The sequence below is a fragment of the Manduca sexta genome, chromosome 13, assembly GCF_014839805.1.
Source record: "Manduca sexta isolate Smith_Timp_Sample1 chromosome 13, JHU_Msex_v1.0, whole genome shotgun sequence".
NCBI lineage: Eukaryota > Metazoa > Arthropoda > Insecta > Lepidoptera > Sphingidae > Manduca > Manduca sexta.
In genome coordinates, this window is record NC_051127.1 from 7,445,851 (window position 1) to 7,465,782 (window position 19,932).

At 35.1% G+C, this 19,932-nt stretch overlaps 4 protein-coding genes across 5 annotated transcripts in view; 2 read left to right on the top strand and 2 right to left on the bottom strand.

The window, feature by feature from the left end:
• Positions 1-12,609, bottom strand: part of LOC115449799 (serine/threonine-protein kinase D1) — a 151,903-nt gene extending 139,294 nt beyond the window's left edge. Inside the window, exon 1 of the mRNA XM_037438375.1 lies at positions 12,389-12,609. The gene's annotated coding sequence lies outside the window, so the exon portion shown is untranslated. The remainder of the gene's footprint in view (positions 1-12,388) is intronic.
• Positions 611-4,781, top strand: LOC119189244 (esterase E4-like). The gene is made up of 4 exons (XM_037438372.1): positions 611-751; positions 1,107-1,722; positions 1,872-3,088; positions 4,443-4,781. Exons 2-4 carry the CDS (start codon positions 1,135-1,137, stop codon positions 4,696-4,698), a joined length of 2,061 nt encoding a protein of 686 aa, XP_037294269.1. The 5' UTR covers positions 611-751; positions 1,107-1,134; the 3' UTR covers positions 4,699-4,781.
• LOC115449788 (carboxylesterase 5A) lies at positions 5,289-12,035 on the top strand. Its single transcript, XM_037438248.1, has 4 exons — positions 5,289-5,465; positions 8,690-8,919; positions 9,554-10,543; positions 10,925-12,035. The coding sequence occupies exons 1-4, from the start codon at positions 5,289-5,291 to the stop codon at positions 11,133-11,135; spliced, it is 1,608 nt and encodes a 535-aa protein (XP_037294145.1). The 3' UTR covers positions 11,136-12,035.
• A 2,548-nt stretch (positions 12,610-15,157) lies between the features above and the next one.
• Positions 15,158-19,932, bottom strand: part of LOC115449809 (high affinity copper uptake protein 1) — a 38,345-nt gene continuing 33,570 nt past the window's right edge. For both annotated transcript variants that reach the window (XM_030177705.2, XM_030177712.2), the window contains exons 3-4: positions 19,293-19,525; positions 15,158-17,240 (exon numbers count right to left, since the gene is read on the bottom strand). In XM_030177705.2, coding sequence (XP_030033565.1) covers positions 17,039-17,240; positions 19,293-19,525 — 435 coding nt within the window. In that variant the 3' untranslated portion in view covers positions 15,158-17,038. The remainder of the gene's footprint in view (positions 17,241-19,292; positions 19,526-19,932) is intronic.

Consider the following 19,932-nt stretch of genomic DNA (forward strand, 5'->3'; position numbering starts at 1 on the left):
AATGAAATGAAACTAAGGTACTTTGAATGCTTTTTTAAATACAATTTACAAAAATTAAATAACAAAACCACGCAAATTAAAAAATCACTGCTGGTCAATAAACTGCTCTCAAACACTAGATGTTAAGTCTAAAATCTTCATAAAATCAATTTCGTTACCGCTTCAAAAATTTCAATTACACAAAACTTTTGTTGTAATAATGCATATTGGGCTATGAAGTGTCTGCACCAATGCACGGAGTGACCCTAAGAACATTCATACGAATCGAGCGCCCTCGTGACGACCTTCATCAGATGAAATTAATTTATTGCAATGATGATAAAATGATCCGTACATGATAATGATTACGTATGAGGTCCAGACATATTTTTCTTTGCGTGGCACAATTAATAAAGCGGTCGGTGTACATTATCGCATACAAGACACCTGTGTTTCCTTTCACCTGCCCTTGGTAAGCATATTCGGGGTCACCGAAACGATGCAGCTTATATCTTATGACCGGCCACATTCCTACTGATACAACTGTAACATTTTTCAAAATCAGGTCATTTCGAACCTGGATTTCAAACCAAGGAACTACTGATGCACAGACTATAAACGCCACTAGACCAAGGATGATACATTTAATATTCATGCGATGGTTTTTGTTTGCGATTATTCGAGATCGTTCACTTATCAAAATAGATGGACAGTCGGGCCAGTGCTTCGCAGCTTTCTATATCGACGCTCGCGTTTCTATGGGAGCTTCTTGGTAAGTCATAATATTTTCTCTAGTCATCAGTTCAATTTAAAATCGATGGTATAAATACGTTTCAATTTTAAAACGGATACTTACTATTACAAAATATGAATTGCAAAGTTTTTGTACTCAAAGAAATAGATAGAAAAAAATATTTACCATTTATAGAAACTACAAACAGTATTTTCGCACCTAACCCAAGTAATTTACCACAAGTAGCAGAAACGTTTTTTTATTAAAAGGCTGAAATAATTGGCATTGGGTCCGAAAAAACGTTACCGCTGCTCTTACTTGCGGTGCTGGAAGACGGACATTTTTTATACTTTTACAAAAGGTAACACATAAGAAAAATTAAAATGTTTCTCAGGAATGCGCAGCAGAAAGAATTTTGAAACATGCGGTGGAAAACAGTCATCTGGTGGACCGTCACATTGGGCATAACTAGTGCCGTCCACCACACCATAGACGACGACTTGTTTGACCCCAGCCACCACATAACAGAAGTTAATCAACAAACACTAGCCCCAAATCCTGAAGAACCCTCGAAGGAAATTACTTCAGCGGAGTCCACCACGAACTCAATTACAACAGAGAGTGTGCTAACAACTGACCCACTGACGACCACCGAGACTACCACAATTAAAGCAGAGGAAAACACAATTATTACAACAGTTACAACAGAAGCTACCACCATATCAAGTAATGTTGACAAAACCACGGTCGAGCCTACAACATCCGATGAAAACGATGGCGACATGATAACTCTTATCCCCGGGATCCCACCAGATGTGAACTTACCTGTACAAGTAGGCAGATCTAGTGAAATTGATGAAGAAACGGGACATCCAGGATTGGATCCTAGCGAAACGGAGGAGTACGTAGTCCTCACTACAAGAGGACCTGTTCAGGGATTCCCGTGGTTTACGAATCCAGGCATAATCGCATACATAGATATTCCTTATGGATCGTTTCAAAGATTCCAGGTATGAACTAAAGTATTGTTTGTTAGGTTTTGTATGAGAGTGTTAAGGTCTTGTTTTGTAAGAAATATATAATATAGCACCTACTTAAAAACTAACACCTTAGAAAAAGTAAACGGGTACAAATACAATTAACTGATTGAATTTTTCAGGAACCGACGCCACCGAGCTCTTGGGAACAAATTCATCAAGTCAAAGAACACAACAAAAGTTGTCCTCAGCTACAAAGAAACAATTATGTCGGTGATTTAGACTGTTTAACCTTGAGCATCTTCACACCCTCGGAAGTTGTCAATGCAAGCGTTCTTTTCCACATCCACGAAAGTAACTTTGAACGTGGCAGTGGTGACCCCCTAATCTATGGCCCAGATTATTTTGTCTCCAAGGATGTCATCCTTGTGCTGCCCAACTACAGACTAGGGCCTTTAGGATTTTTATGTTTGAGTAACGCGACAGCTCCAGGAAACGCGGCGCTTAAGGATCTGACCCTCGCACTAAAGTGGGTAAGAGAAAACATTAGATCGTTTGGTGGAGATCCATATAATGTGGTTGTTAGCGGCGACGGAACCTCGGGAGCTTTGGCTGGGTACCTGGCTCTATCAACAGAATCGAATGTCTACTTTAGTAAGGTTATCTCTGAAAGTGGATCCGTCCTCTCTCCCTGGGCTTTGGATAGAAATGCTTTAGCTACTGCGAACGTTCTACTTGACAATATAAGAGAAATTTCCATGCCTAACATTACCATCGAAATTGCAGACGTCAGACTCATAATGCTGGCTTCGAAAAACATAAACTTCGCTCCCTGCATCGAGCAAAATAACCATCCATTTTTGTCGGACTCACCTTGGTCGATATTACATAACAGCATTGTCAATATAACATTTATGATAGGGTCGGCAAGCCATGCTGGCGCAGTAGTCGTTGCAACAATAAATGAAACGTTGGTTGAAGAAATTAATGGCAATTTTGGAAATTTTCTGCCGAATGACCTTCGCTTCGTCAACCGTGACTCCAGGACTACCGTGGGAAATGCAGTCAAGAGTCAATATTTCGGCAACGAAACCATAACTTTAAGTCATGTAGAAGAAATGGCTCTATATTTTACTGACTCCGATTACTTGGGACCTGCTGTGCGGACAGCAAGGGCTCTGGTACAAGCTGGTGCCACGGTGTTCTTCTACGAGTTCGGATTTGTTGGGGAACTGAACAGAGTGTTGGACTCCATCAACAGACCACTGAATGGCACTGTGCGCGGAGATATTGTGGGCTACCTGTTTAGCCAGGATGGACTGAGAGCAAATGAAGGCACCGCGGACAGGAAAATTATAGACTTGTTAATTAATTTGTGGATTAACTTTATAGAAAGCGGGTGAGTTATTTAATTTTTTTGTCTAAAGGTCTGACGAGCAATTTTTATTTAGTTGCGTTAAAGTTTCGTTTATGGAAACACCATAATGTAAAAAAAAATAACATGAGTAACGAAATGTTAAACGTGCCTAGCAAATAATAATACTTGCCTGAAACAAAATAATACTCTAGACGTTTAATTAAACTATTTTTCCGATTTTATCGCGGTTGTTTATACTATAATTTTCTCTTGAGAATACCTATTTTTACCTATAATTATTCGCGAGACTATTGAAATTAGATAACATGCAAATTTCAATAGAGAACAGCTAAAAACCCCCGACCATGAAGGCTGAAAAATCGTCGAAACCCTGGAAGAAAATTATAATATAAAAAACCGCGATAAATCTGAAAAATCTTTAATATCTCCATAACGAATCAAAAAGGTGGAGTGAATGTAATGAAGTCTTATTTTTTTTAAAAAGATCCTTAATAATAGTCTACTTTATTGTAATGTATTTAAACAGTTTTTTTATGAAATTAATTCTAAAATTACATACAATCTATTGAGGTACGTAGGTAGCATCTATGCATCTAAATTTCTAGACATAAAGCAATTCAGAATAGAGGAAATGAATAGAATAATAACCTTAAGCCTGATGTGCTATGCAACGTTCATGTGAGGTATTGACTAAAAGATGGTTTTAGATATTTTATAAACTTTATTCAAATAAATATCACTATGCAGAAACAGATGAACATAACTTATATAAATATATATCATCAAATTATATTCACTCTGAGAAATAAAGGCAATAACGATTAACACACATTTACCTGATGTAATTCTTATAGCAAATACACTAACGAGTTAAACGTCGTCTTAATAAGTAGACATGTTTGATACGATTTTGCGTTTGGACATTCCGATATTACTCGACTCTCTAACTATATAACTCTCATTGTAAAATATCCAGGTATGTAAATAATTTTGTCTAAATAATTTTAGTGTCACTATTCATGTAAACCAAACTAATAAAATAATCTATAGTATGGGCAAAAGATTGTTTTGCAAAATTGTAATGTGTACACCATTGCAACACCCAATTGGGCGTCATTATAGTAATTAGGAGGACCATTATGAAATACAAAAATGAAATAGGTTATCAACCCATAATTTTAAACCCACCTAATTCTTTTATTGATTGACATACTATTAAACTCCCCATTCTGAGATAAACAAATACGGAGGTAGGCAGGTTCAAATCCTCGACCGACTTCTCAAGGTATGTACAACTCACAACACACGCGAATAAAGATTCTAAACACGTGCTGTTTGTACAACCGCGACTAACAAACAACTTATGCCATTCCAGAAACCCATCCACGGAGAACATAACCTGGACTGAAATGAATTCCACGTCGGTGTCAGCCGAATGGTGGCTGTCGATCGGAGAGGAGGTGGCGATGCGCAGACCTCTCCACGAGGACCGTCTGCAGCTGTGGACTGCTATCTACGCGGAACATTTCATAGAACATAACGCCGCGCAGCAGAACCTGCCGATCATCCTTGCCGTTCTCTTTCCTCTCATATCTTGGGTTGGATTTTGGAAACCGTTTCTTAAGAATTGAGCAAATTGTTAAAGGAATATGAAATATTACTAAGCCATGTATTTTAGTTTGTTATTTATATATAAAAAGGCATTGGAAAATTATTATTTGGTCAAAGGTTGATTTTTGTACTCATTTTGAACTTATTAAGTCCAATACTGTTACAAGTTAGGATATATCTAAATAGTTTTTGGCAACATTTTTTGGGCTTTATTAATCATGACCGGTGCATCATAATACAGCAGGCTATGAGTAGGTACAAATAATGGAACCACGACCCGTCCCAACAAGAAAAATACATGAATACGAATTAGCATTACTTTTCATGGTAGTTATGTACCACCTTGTGCACTGACGAATAAAAAATATGTATGCGTGAACTTTGTAGCCTGAAAGCCTAAAGGTAGATTCGGCAGATTTCTATTGTAGACAATTACAAATGCACCCTGAGACCCAAGCAAACAATCACCTGAGCGAAGCCGCGGGCAAGACTAGTTCATACGCAACGATGTTACACAAACATAGATCTAATGAGCGATGTTTCCAAAACATTGATATTTACACTAACCGCATGTCGCGTTCGTACTACAGTGGCCTCACAAACGACGGCCATGCTTATGTGGCTAGTGCTTGGTGTAGCAGCAGTTTGTGCGAGGCGACACGTGGACACGAGTCCTCACCGCGACGTGGTTACCACGCAGGGTACCGTCCGCGGGTACCTCTCCCCCGACGGCTACGCGTACCTCGGAGTCCCCTACGCGCGCCCACCCACGCGCGATCGCTTTAAGGTCAGCGTTATTTGTCGATATACTTGGAAAGACATGTGTACTTTTGCCAATAGTTATTTTGTGTTGATAATTTTCATTCTGGTTTGCTGTTATAACCATTAGTTATTGTAATTACTGGTTATTCAGACTTAACAACTCAAAAAATAAGTTTAATTTCTCTGTACAATTAACACGATGCAGTACCTTGCAATGTTTTGGATGATATTATTTTTGTTAATGAAAAATAGTATTTGTCTATATTACTAGGTATATATTATGTTATAGTTGGGACCTTTTAAGCCTATGGCAACGACACTTAGCATTAAGATTGGAGTCTCTTTGTAACGTCAAAAACATCATTTACAACTGCAACTTGCTTTCTAAGGCATTATTTCGTAATTAATTATGTAAGTATCTAGCTTCGGCCTATCGCGACCCCGATCAAGTTGGGATTCCACGCTTTTGTGCCTAATATCTCCTTAGGGTAAAAATAGTACTGGTTACATCTATACTTAGTGTTGGTATCGATCGCTTACCCGATTTGTCGTGTGAGGAAAACGCGGGAGATTGCTCCGTCGGCACTCAGGGAAGATTGCCGGGTTGAGGGAAATTACCTCGTACCAGCGAATAGCTATCAGGATATGACTAATTAGAAACGAGGCCACAACAACCAGAGTGAGTTAAATTTCAGCCAAATGACAGTGGTGCTTTGAACTCTAACGTTCTTATGCTGGTTAGTTTCGTCTTTCATTCATTATTTCATCATAAACGGTTTATTTGGTTTTCAAATAGAAAATATACTAAAATACAACTCTGTATGTGCATTTTCGATTAATTGCTGGTAAAAACGGTTTTGGTTCTAAAAGTATTATTTAACTTCTCAGATCGCAGTCATAAAATGCGTGGTGTTGGTCCTGATTTAGAGAGTAGAGGAACGAATAATGTCTTGCGAAAAGAGTTTTTATGTATATGGTCGACGAGATTTGTCATCGCAGACACTTGCCCGAGCATATTTTAGACATTATAAGTACAATTTTATGAGAAATGAATTTGGCATTGCCCTATCAATGCAATATGCCGTAAGGTATCACTGATAAACAAACACTATCACTTGATAGGCTGCACCTGCTGCCTCCAATCAACGTAAGTATGAACAAAATGTTTGCACTGCTGACCTTAAAAAAAATTTGGGTTACTGTTTACTCCGAGGTGAATTTTAATGCACTGGACGTTACGGAATAGCAATTTATACAATTACCAACAAAACGGAACGGAACCTACATCCCTGCGCAGTTCATTTAACCTACTTCTAACCCTATGAAGTAATTAGAGCTATATTCCAATAATTACGCGAACAAAGGTTCAGCACACAATACCCCGTATTATTACCTGACAATGCCGCATGTACGTCTGTATGCTAATGGGAATGGAGAACGAAATGATCGTATCCCTGACAGTCACATAATGGCCGTTTTAGAATAACAAAGGACTGCATTTCTTTATACCTCTGAATGACGAGATGAGCGTGTCGCTCACATGAAAATAACTATAAAGATTACACATATGCAGTAACAACACCAATCAGAACATTTAATAACAAAACGAGAAGTAACTGAACTGCACTTTTCATCCTGTGACATTAGGTGTGAAGTCACATAAATCCTAGTAATTACAATAGCTACAATATCGTTCCAACCGGAACACAATAGCTTTAACATTGTCCAATGCTGTTCGGTGGTAGAAATAAATATTACGGTGGTCCTTATTATATTATGGACTCCTGCATTCGAAGACCTATCCCCTCGGTAGTGCATACAATAGATATTATGAGTTACATAGCGTTAAAAAAAATCGAAGTCTGGAAAATATCAGACTAGTATAAAAATGCATAGCAGCATTCATCAATAGAACATTCACGACTGTTTTATTACTGGGCAATTCATTATATTGATGGTTGGAAGGCTAATTGAATTTAATACGTCATATTTGGAGTTAGCACATTTTCTCTGTTTTATGAAACTAGATAAAGATTTTCGGAAAAATTTTTGCCTATATTAATAATATTTTCCTTCGTGGATATAAAGTTATGAGTTATAAGACAACATTACATTGTAATGTCGTAGACTGAGCGCGGTGCAGTTTAAATTTGAAGTAGGTACCGTATAGTAAATTTTTATGGCCAGTTCATTCATATTGCTTTTTATCTATCTAGCCCCCTACTCGTCTGGTTATTCAGTTATACAAGTACTTAGCACAAATTGGACCGAGTATACTACAAGTTGTATATTAATTTATCTTTACCACATTTAATCAAGTTTTTATAAATAAAACGCTATACAAATAATCGTAGAGATAACACCAGGAAAACATAACTCTTGTATTAGTATTTGTGGTGAGTACCTACCACAAACCACATGTGTGGCTTTTGTACAAACAAAGGTACATTAAAGAAGTTAAGTTTTTAATTGAAATATTTCTAAAATCCACTAAAAGTCATTATCAATAATTACAACTCAAATCTCATACTTGGAATAACAAATATTATCGATCTTATAATTGATCTCATGACGTCACCATTGCCAACCCACGCTAATCAAGCGCTGTGCTAATGAAAGATGAATACGCTTCTGTATCTATTTTTATTTAAGGAATCCATTATTATCTTCCAACACTTACCTGATAACAAAGTTAAAAATAATGTCCACTAATAAAACTTACGCCACAAAATTCACCAGAATTATGCTGGTCTGCTTAACTGATTATACGCGACTCGTCGGACCGAGACTCTGTGGGTTTTGCATACCACGATTTTTACCCAGTTAGATACAAAATATACCTGTGTACGTGACAACACTAGGAATGTTTGAATCGCGTGGTAATGCCAACACCGTGACTCAGAGCGCGGACCCTCTAGTGAAAGTGAGCGTCTCGACTCGACGGCAGTGTGGTCCCTTTACTCACAAGACAACGACCTCTAACATTATGCCGAATCATATTCGCTCCTAATACAGATTTCGAATTTTAGTGCTCGACCAATTATCAAGGCAAGTTATTGGCGTAGTACAAGGTTCGCATATGAGTTTCACTGACAATACCGCTATGACTATCTCTAATTGGTAGTAATTCACAAGTATTGCTGTATTTCCGTTTTCAAGATATCATAGTCAAAGAAATTTCCCAACTCATTCATCAAACAGTAGCAACACCAGCCAGAACTTTACAGTATAAGTCAAAAACCGTAACAAAATGGTCTGTCATCCGCCGAAGTATCTATACGTGCGAATCTAACCTCATTCCTACCAAAGGCCCCGGACCCGCCGCCGCGCTGGGACGGCATCTTCGAGGCGACGCACCGCGTGAGCTGCCACCACGCCACCACTGGCGCCAACTGTCTCGTAGTCAACGTGTTCACACCAGAGCACGGCACATCGCTGCCTGTCCTCGTGTATATCCACGCCGGAGGCTTTCAGACCGGGTAATGGACTTTTTAGAGATCGAGTTTAATAATAACATGCACTTCGACGGCAGCGCTCAGTATAACAATAAGCCCACAATTTAAATTCTCGTAAGGAAACAAATGAAGTTTTTAGGAAGCGCGCGAATAATTGTGTCAGGTCTGTCTAGGGCTAAAAGTCAAGCTTTTTTGGTGATACCGATACAACCCAATGTAGGGTCAGGTTAGGAGCACATTCTGTGAAATCTATATTCGGCGTATTTATTTAAACTTTGACCGAAACGCGTCCACGTGTATAGATATACTTTTATACTACGCCGCCCAATATTGAGAACATCCTTCACTCATTTCCGTAAGCTTCAAAGATGACCCACTAACAATAAGAACAAGCATGATAAAAAAAAACAGTGTTTATTTAAACCGCAAAATCTAAAGTCATCGAAATCAACATTAAGTAGATAATTAGATAATAAATCCAAGGATGCCATAAGATATAAAAAGAACATGAGTCAGTCTGAAAAAGTAGAGCGTATTATCTGCACGGTTAAGACGTAATATGGTTAATAATAAATGTCTTAATAATGACTAATACGCGATTATCTAGTAAATAAAAATATATGTCAAATCAAAACAAATTACTATTGCAATGTTTCAGACGGGGCCCCCACTACCCACCTTCGCGTATCCTTCATAAGGGTATCGTGGTTGTAACGCTTAACTACCGTCTCGGTGTCCGCGGTTTCCTTTGCCTTGGACTACCTCAAGCCTCAGGAAATGCTGGGTTAAAAGACCAAGTGGCAGCACTTTATTGGATTCAACGAAACATTGCCAATTTCGGTGGGAATCCCCATGACGTCACTGTGTATGGGACCGAGGCAGGCGCCGCGTCCATACAGATCCTACTAGTGTCTGATATTACTGAAGGATTGTTCCAGAAAGTTATTATGGAAAGTGGGTCTGTATTATCACCTTCAACATTGACTTACAATCCAATTAGCAAAGCATTAGATGCAGCTAGAAAATTTGGGTATGAAGATAATGAAGACCGTGTGAAATTGCTTAAATTCTACCAAAAAATTTCAGAGAAGGAACTGTCATCATTAACAGAAATATTTCTACCGTGTGTTGAAAATGGTTCTTATTACTCCAACACATTGCTTGAGGATGACCCAAAAAGTTTAATAATGCAAGGAAAGTTCCGGCAAGTGCCAATGCTAATTACTTATACAAACTCTGATGATTCCATAAATGTTGATACATTTAACACATTTCCAGATAACTTTGATCAATTGTTACCAAACAATCTAAACTTTGAAAGTAATAAAATAAGACATAGAGTAGCCGAGTTGGTGAAGGAATTCTATTTTGAAAATAATAACCAAAATTTGGTCCAAAAGTTTTTGAAATATTCAAATGATTTATTTATCGGGTATCCTGTAGTAAAATCAGCTTTATTACATGGTTTAAAAAATACTCACCCAGTGTTTCTCATGAGACTTGACAACAATCATGGTGGAAGAGAAAATACATCAAAACATTTTCAAAATATATTTGACTATATTTATAATAAAAACAATAATAAACTTGAAAAGGAAAGAATTGCCAATATGTTGTTAAAGCTTTGGACTAATTTTATTAAGTTAGGGTAAGTACTTCACAAATAACTATTTCAAATCCTTAATGTTTCGTAAAATTTAAATACCAAATAATTAACAAAACTAATTCCAAGTATATATCTCCATATTATCTGTAACTGTGTAATTACTTTTACAGATCAAAATTAATGATAAGCAATATACAATAGGAATCATGGGTGTGTGATTGACTTTAGGAAGGGAAGATAGAAAAAAGGAAAACACTAGTTCAGAGCCAGAAGCAGTTTGGCATAATATTCATAACACTATAAATCAGGTTTCTGTAAAAGTCATAATAACCGAAGATAAATTTCTATAGTATGGTTGTACTATAAACAGTATTACAATGAACATAAATTTGAAGGTTATTTAAAGAATGTGAATTGTTGCAGGGATCCAACTCCTCTAACAACTGAACTGATACCTGTGATATGGCAACCCGTAGTCCCTGGAGAGCCTGGGCACAGACTAGACTTAGCTACAATCAGGGAATTGGTGGTTGGCAAAACGATAGCCATGACAGAACCTGCGTCAAGCCAATATTTGGCATTCTGGGACCATGTTTATAAAAAGTTTTACAAGTTTTACAAAGATTATGATTAATGTTGATAAATTATAAGATTGCCTATTGTTTTTTATTTATAAAATTTTGATTACATATATGTGTCTGTATGTAAAATTCTTAGAATTTCTTACAGGAAATAACACCTGCAGAAAAATAGACAAATAAATATATGAAAAACTAATTGCAATGTAAAGATTAAATTTTATGTGACTTTATAAGACTTTTAAAATGGTCTCTTAACTAATTAGACGAAGAATAAACCACACTAACACAGTAGACAGTAAGTTAATGGTGTTGAACAGGATGTACACCCCGAAGTCCAACACAAGACAATAAATAAGATAAAGAATTGCTTACATAAAGTGAAGAATTCAATAAAATGTTCAGGATTGATAAAACATGGAAATGTATAAAATGTACAATATCTTTTATCTCTACATGTTTTTGTTTTGATTTTGTTTTTATATCTTAAAATATCTATCTTTGCGAGTTCAACAAATTTAGATCTTTTTGGTAATTTGTATGAATCATTGTTTTGGCACAGATAACAGACAAACAGGATCCAGTGTTACAACACATACTAATTAGTACAATTACAGACATACCTAATAATAAAAAGATTTGTGGAAGTGGAGGAGACTGACATGTAAAAAAGGTTCTAGGTTTCTCTTAGAGGAGAAAATTTATGTAAGCCACATATTGTCTTGGGTGTAAATGTAAGTGTATGTAAGAACAACGGTTTGTGTAAAAGTTCCTCATAGTTTGATACCTATGATACAAAATTTGCAATATATTAGGTTAAAATGCTAAATGTATTTTTTTTTGTTTAATACATTTATTCCTTTGACTTGCGAATAATCATAATACGTTAATTAACCTATTAAAAACTACTCTTCAAACTGATAAACATATTAATATGATTCTTAAAAGAAAAATATTACCTCTGTTTCTCTTGGAGAAAATGATGTCATTTGGACTTGAATATGTAATTTTATACCTGGATTACATACGAAACAACAAGTACTGTGTGTTGTTTTTGTAGAATATATGCGTAAGTCGCTTACGATGTGTTCAATGAGCGAGTGACAGCGGCCGCATTGCGGCTCTCACGATTTGATGGACAGCGACGTCGCCTCCATATAAATAAACCAACCGACAATTACTGGTCCTTAAAGCAATTTTTGGCCCTATCACGCGTTCACATTGTAAACAAAACTATCACGATCGATTAAAACTGCGTACGAACGCGTAACAAAATATCGACGTCGTCAAATATATATAATACCGTTACCTGAACAATCGACGGCTTCTGTCTCTGTACCGGGACGTCTCTGCTACTGAGCACGAGCAAGCTGTAGCATAGCTATTTCGCTGGTATTCACACCACAACACACTCACTTCTCATACAATTTCACAATAAAATCAACAAGTAAAATTACAAAAGTTGAAACATGAAACACCCGTCACATTTTACTTGACAGAACACAATGTTGCGTTTTGAAACTGAGTTACATCGGTACTTTCACTTTGTGTCTGTTTTGGTAAAAGCAACTAAAACTTTTGTTCAATTTTATTCTCCACTAAGAAATATTTAAATATTGAGTTATACGTGTAAAAATTCTTTTGTTAATTGATTACGAAGTATAAAGTATTTTACTGAGTAGTATTTTTTTAAATTTGCGCTAAGCTATCGCGATTAAGTTTAGGAACGTAAGTAGGCCAAGGTCGTTATGTTTCATATATAATAATTACCTACATATTGCGCGAACTTTAAAAGTTGAAGTTTTAAATGTTACGATATTAATTTATGAGTTAAAAGTTCAGTTGTTGTATGTAATTATAACTCAAGTCTTTTCAAAATATCACATAGTAAAAGACGCTTTAAAGTTGCAAGACTTTTGGCAAAATGTAAATATCTAGAGCAAAAATAAAGTGCATGTAAATTAACAAACAATATTTTCAAACGATGTTATTTAATACAAGATTTAATTTTAGATTTAAATACATTTGTCTTACAAATATAAATTTATTTTATATACTTATATGTCTTAATTTATAATTCATAGTTTCATTATAATTTACTTATTAAATTAAAAAAATTAAGTTATTCGAACGCCTAAACGTTTTAATATAGTTAGGCATAATACATTTGAAAAATTGCTCAAATTTTATAGAACCGATTGGAAGGTTACTAACTACAAGTTACTAAATATATTGTTTAATGTCTTTGGTATCGACTAACTTTTTCTATGATCCAAACTTTCTTATGTAAATATATAAGATGTGTTATTTCAATTGATTGTTTAAATAACAACTCCTGTTTTTTTTCCACTGAATCAACATACAAAGTGTATTTTTTATACAACATAAAATATAATCAAGTATGACCATCGATATACAAATTATACAAGAGAAGTAAGTATAACAATTTAAAATCTACTTATATATTTTTATTTGCTTTTGATACTTGACATTAAGTCATAAAAATGTTCATTCTTCTTATTAAACGTATGTGCCGATAATAATTCCATTAAAGACATTCTCTTCAAACACATGTAAAGTACTATAGTGTTATATTTCAAGCAATAACAATAGTTTGAAAATTTTAAAAGTAAATTAAATGTTACCTTGTAGGTAATCTACCCAAGTATGTTTAGGTATAATATAAATAGTAGTAAAATTGACAGTTGTTTTGTGCAATATCAATTATGAAACTAAGTATATACTTAGATAAGTGCTTATTTTTTTTTTAAAGAATTCATAAATTTCTGCGCAGTGTTTTGTAATTTATACGTTTAAATTCATAGTTAGTTTATAAGTACTGTTGGGCAGACTAGGCGTTGAGCTTAGTATGTAGTGGGCTTTTTTCAGGGCCCAAAAAAATTTTGTGCTATTTTTGGAGCCATGAAAATGTTTTTAAAACAAAAAAAAAACGATTATAAGCGCAAAACGTTCAAGTTTTTCTACAAAGCATAATCCAATAAGTCGAAACACACCCCACTCACTAGCCACGCTTACTCAGAACATTGCTTGTCATTGTTCTGAGATGCTGTATTATAATTCTCTTTGACCCTCACAACTATAGGCATGGTTTCGGCCTTTAAATTTTAATAAAACAGGGAATTTATTTTAATTACATTCTAGATAGGTAAACACATTGGGTATACATTACACCATACAAAATAACATTGACAGTACAGGCATTATCTTCAGGTTTTTGTATTTGCATTTAGGGCTATTTGGAGATATTTTATCGTGACTTTAGGGCTATTTTTTTTAGGAGTTGGTAACCCTGCTTGAATAGGTGAGCATTGCGAAACGTGTGTGAGAGAAGGGGGATGTTCTAGCTAGTCACTTACCTGTTTTGTCTCTTAGTACCTACTTAGATAGCAGGTGTATACGTATGTATCCTTACAAAATAATCAATTTGGAATTTTATTTTTATTATTAATCTAAGTAACTTTTATATCTTTTATAGCGTGAATACATAGTACCTAACCTGTCTTGTTTATTAGAATGTATTGGCCAACGAATTTTACCTTTATTGATTATAATAAATATTTGTCGGAAGAATGTCTCAAGCTGTCATGTTCCGACCGTTGTCCGAAGTAGTCGGGTAGGCCTGTTGTACGATATCCTGCCATTGGGTAGGTACCTATTTTGAATCCAGAAGATTGAAATAAATAATGCGTGAACCGTATTTTTAACCGACTTCAAAAAAGGAGGAGGTTATCAATTTGACGTTAATGTTTTTTTTTCATAACAATGTGATATTTGTCACTTTCAGAACATCTCGCAAATCGTCGTGGTAAAAATTATGTTTGTTCAAAAAAAAATACTACGTGAATAAAGAATGCATTTATTTACATAATAGGTACTTTAAAAAAATCTGCTTACTTACGGCTAATACTAATTTTATTTTAAAATCACGTTAATTGTATTTTACAAATTTGGTTAAATAATTATTTTTAGAGTAGATTGGCCATTTTTATTCGGGTTGAATTATTGAATGATAGAATGCATATATTTATATGGTATATAGTCGGTAGCTTTTTTTAAAAATTTATGTTACAAATTAAATTCCTATGCCTTGATACAGTCAAGTTTGCAAAAGATAAAATCTGGTTGACATGAGTTTGAAATAAATCAATTATCACATATTTTACATAACATTTAATCCTTACACTAATTTATTGTCCATAACTACATAATATCTATTACACTGTATTGTACAATACATTAATCGATGGAATTTTGTTAAAAATATCGATATAAAATTTTGAGCAATGATAGATAAATATTTTTTTCACGTTGAATTTACAACAATATTATATTAGATTGCTACACATATAATATATTATCACATTTTAATATTGCGATAAAATACCTAAACACTAGTTGATTGAAACCACAAAAACTACAAAATATGGTTAACAAAATATCAGCCGTGGAAACCACTAGAAACCAATGACACCAGGGTAGTTAGTGGTTTTAATATCACTATGAAAGTTGGTAATAACATTTTATAACGTAGTTTTTCAGGAAATATAGTTCAATATCTGGACACGAAGTAGGTATGCGTCGAATTTTATTGTATAAACATAATCGCCATATTTAATGGCATAACTTCGCAATTTATTTTTTCCATTTTCTAATTTCCAGGTAATCATAGTGGCAAGATTATCAACTTAAAAATAAAAATAACATTTTAAAGTGAACAAGGATTACAAAATTTACTAAAATAGGTACTCTTGTTGATTCAGAATGTTCGAAGCAAAACAAAAGACAAAGAGAAAAATGCACTGTAAATAAATTAAATGAAGAATATTATATGAAAATGCTCCTCTTTAGTTCACGAAGTAGCGAGTGCCACTTTGGACAGTAGAGAGAGAGAGAGAGAGATAATAATGATACATATTCAAAATATAATTTTGGACATCAAAATAATATTTTGTAGGGTGATATAAATCTGCAAGCAATTAATTTCATTGGCAGCAGATTTATTAGTAAATGGGTTGATGTTTTAATAAGGAATGTATGAAATATACATACAAATGTTTTCGTCAATTAGTTTGGTTTACAAAATATTAAATTTACCTACACTGTTTGTTGTAAATCGTACTTCTGTATTCATTTGTGGCCAATGTTAGGTATTCATATTTTAAGCGCCGATTATAGTTAGAAATCATCGTATGTTTAACTTGCGCAGTAGTATGTATATTCTACATAACAAATGACTAACATTTACGAAAAAACAAGATATATAAATCTAATTCTAATGCAGTTTTTTGTTACAAATCTAAGCATGTATAGTTTATAAGTTATTTTAATTTTAATAATTATATCCCATGTTCGATATGGCGATGTTCTTGGTTATAGAGTTAGTGAAAGTGGCTTGGTAATATCTATTCCCTGTGAAATGTTCCAGTGATTTTAAACTCTTATCCACAGATATAACTTGTTTGTTTCTATGTCTACCTAATATAGGATTTCCTTATTGTCTTAGCTTTAATGTCGCTCTTCGCTTAACATATTGTGCACTGACTTATGCGTGTCGTACTTTTGTTATCTGCTTTCAATACTGACATTTGTTCTTATCTAAGGGAAATTATTAGGATTTTGACAAACCGTTGCTTATATTATTTCGATTACTTCGGCAATAGAATTTTATTAATTTCACGAAAGAAGTCCCTAAGATACGGCACTGCTTGTAATGGTGGCCAACTCATCAAAAACAACTTTATTTATAATCATTTAGGAACTAGTGCTTTTATATATTTCTCCCACGGGACTTCTTCCATGAGGCGAAGTATGTTACACATTAATATAAACTCATTTTAATAACAGACTATTGTGAAACAGTCACAAGACTTACGCCTGTGTAATATAAAGTACATTTTTCCAGTCAGTGTACATGTTAAGCGGATCCTCATATCGTTAATCATTGACAATGTTCTGTGACGTCGACGACGGAGGCCTTCCTCCAGCCGAAGAAGAAGTAGCCGACACCGAGCCCGAGAATGAGGGGTAAGCAGACCCACACGTTATACGTCATGAACACCAACATGAGGAGGTACGAAGCCGTGGACTGGATGACGTGTAGCATCGTTTGGATGATGTGGCCTGATGATAGCATTGTGTATCTGGAACATAGAAAACCAATAATTAATGTTTTTTGTGATTCGAGAGCTGCATATTAGCCGTGTAAACTGTTAATCCAACCAAATCATTTCTGCAATAAAAGGCTTGATATTTCGAAGTTTTTCATTTCAGAAAGCACATCTTTTTAACTCGGAATTGTAATTTATACCCAATCTGAATTACTGGGATAAATTCCACAAAAAAAAAATAGGAATATATGTTAGTGGCCTCTGTCTCAGTGTCCATTCTTCGAGAATAAACGCGTGATTATGTTTTAGCCGCTAGCCACGTCGCACACGTCCCACACATGAATCAAGCCCGCCGCGGCGCCGTAAACTTCACCTCTCGTAAAATATATTAGCTTTATTCGCATCGAATGCTGCCAGCACTTTAAACTAGCTTATATACCACTTATAACAAGTTGAGGTATGGCCTTCATTAATCTTCATTTTTATGGTAGTTTACAAGTTTGTTTGCTAATCCGGGCTTATTCTTAGTAAAGTTACTTCTGACTGATGATAGTACAAATGTTGGAGTAATATAAATATTATGTAAAAAACAAGTAACGAAAATAATAAACAAAACAGATATGTGGAAACACAATCGCCCTACGTGGTACAGCATACGATAAAACACAATGATGCGGATTAGATTGGAGCACAAAAATATAAGTACTTACTTATATATTTTTTTAAGATTTGTAAACATTGCATTCGGAGTAATAGTGGAAGTTCGAATTTAGTATTTCATAATGTCTTTTACCTTACTGTATCGTACTTAGAAACTGTACCTAATTATCTTTATCTTCCGTTATAAAACATTATTAGTGTTAACTACTCAAATACAAGTTTTACATTATGCAAGTTTTATCATTATAGTAATTGATAACAAAATCTTACGATACAGGCTCTGTTTGATTACCAGACCTTGTAGGTAATATATATTTCTACTAATTTTATATCCTGTATTATGTAGAAAGATCCATAATAATATCATTTGCTTTTTATATCGTTTGCCTTCCGAATAGTGAATCACTGAAATCAAGGGAAAATACGCATACGTGCACCGAACGTGATACGAGGGGACACTTTATTATACAATATTACTGTCACGCGACAGTGAATCGGCTAAATGAGTGTGTGAAGATTTAACTTGACTTAACTACAGAGATTATTTGACACTAGATTCTTACAAGGCCGTCTATGTGACATGTTTCTTGCAATCCAAGTCTTAACTTGCATTTTTTCGGAAAAGTTTTTATAAGTACCTATTATCCAAAACATAGTAGAACATTTAATTGTCGGCAGATACTCCGGTGCACAATTCCAGGAAAGTCATACAGCATATTGAACTGAGTCGTTGCCTACGTAAAAATATTTAGTTTGTGTACAATCAATATGTATACCTTCACTCATAATATTCGAGAAAAGTATACTAAAAAACAATAATAACGCAACATTAGCACAGCTGTAAACGTGACGTGTATAATACTTATGAGTAATTACAATAGAGAATTAATAAAAATAAAATTGAAACTGAAACATGTTCTTTGAAAGCTGGCTCGTTCGACTAGGTTGGTTCTAAGGTAAAAAACTAAAAAGAATGGACACCAGTCGTTTCGTACAGCAAGAAATATTTACGAGGGACTGATTACAAAACATAATTTTCCCTAGTTACTTTTCCATCAACACAGGGTTGTCTAGTATTGTACCCGTTTCTTGGCTTTGGTTATAAACTTTTGAGTATGTGCTTGTTTTCCGAATTCACTCACTCGCGCTGTTAAAAAGTGATGGAGCTAACACAGTTATACTGGTTCTCATAATAAGATGATGGGGGAGTCAGTGATCATATTGAGTTCAAATTTCCCTCCGATGCAGGAGTTTTATTATTTAATTTAACCATAACTCATCCCTTGACGCGAGTCTTTCATTTTTTACAATTCGCGTTATTCAAATAGCGCATGCATACGTCGGCGACCAAGGATGTGTTTATAATCGGATTTTGGTATTTCAGCATCAGCCCAAGAACGCTGCTACTAAACCGTTAAAACTTACTTAACAACAGCAGTTCCCGCGCATGGTCCTGTGTTCCCGCACTCGCTCTTGGTGATGTTGACGCGGGAGTCACTGGCAGCGGTGGCGCGCGTGTGCAGCGCCTCGCGGTAGTACTTCAGCCCTTCGTACAGCACGGCCGCGAGGAAGATGGCCACGGCCGAGCCAAACATCTCCAGCGCGTTTGTAGTCATCCATCCGTTGAACAGGATCTCTTGGCACACGCATGCGTGGAACTGAAAATTGAAGCGAGTTGATATAGTTTTTCGGATTTTTGTTAGTTTGAAGTCAGGAGTGTAAGATACATTTATTTAGGACTAAGAGTAGTTTCTATGAGGAAGTAGAGAGGCAGATACATTTCGATTTTTATTTTAGTTCTAATAAATGTGGGGAGTTCTCCATACTGAGACTAGTAGGTATTGTAGATTTATAATTTTTGAGTTTTGTAGTTGCGTATACGTAGGAACATGGAGATGTTGTTTGTTTCCCCTCGCGTCAGGTTGCTTCCTGGCAGTATACATTAGGTACGTTTACCCTATTTTAGGATTTCCCCAGTTTATATTGCACTGCGTTGCTCTGTTACTTTGAAGCACCACGTGTTAAGTCTCACAACACCAAACAATTACACTAGTTGCAATGTCCT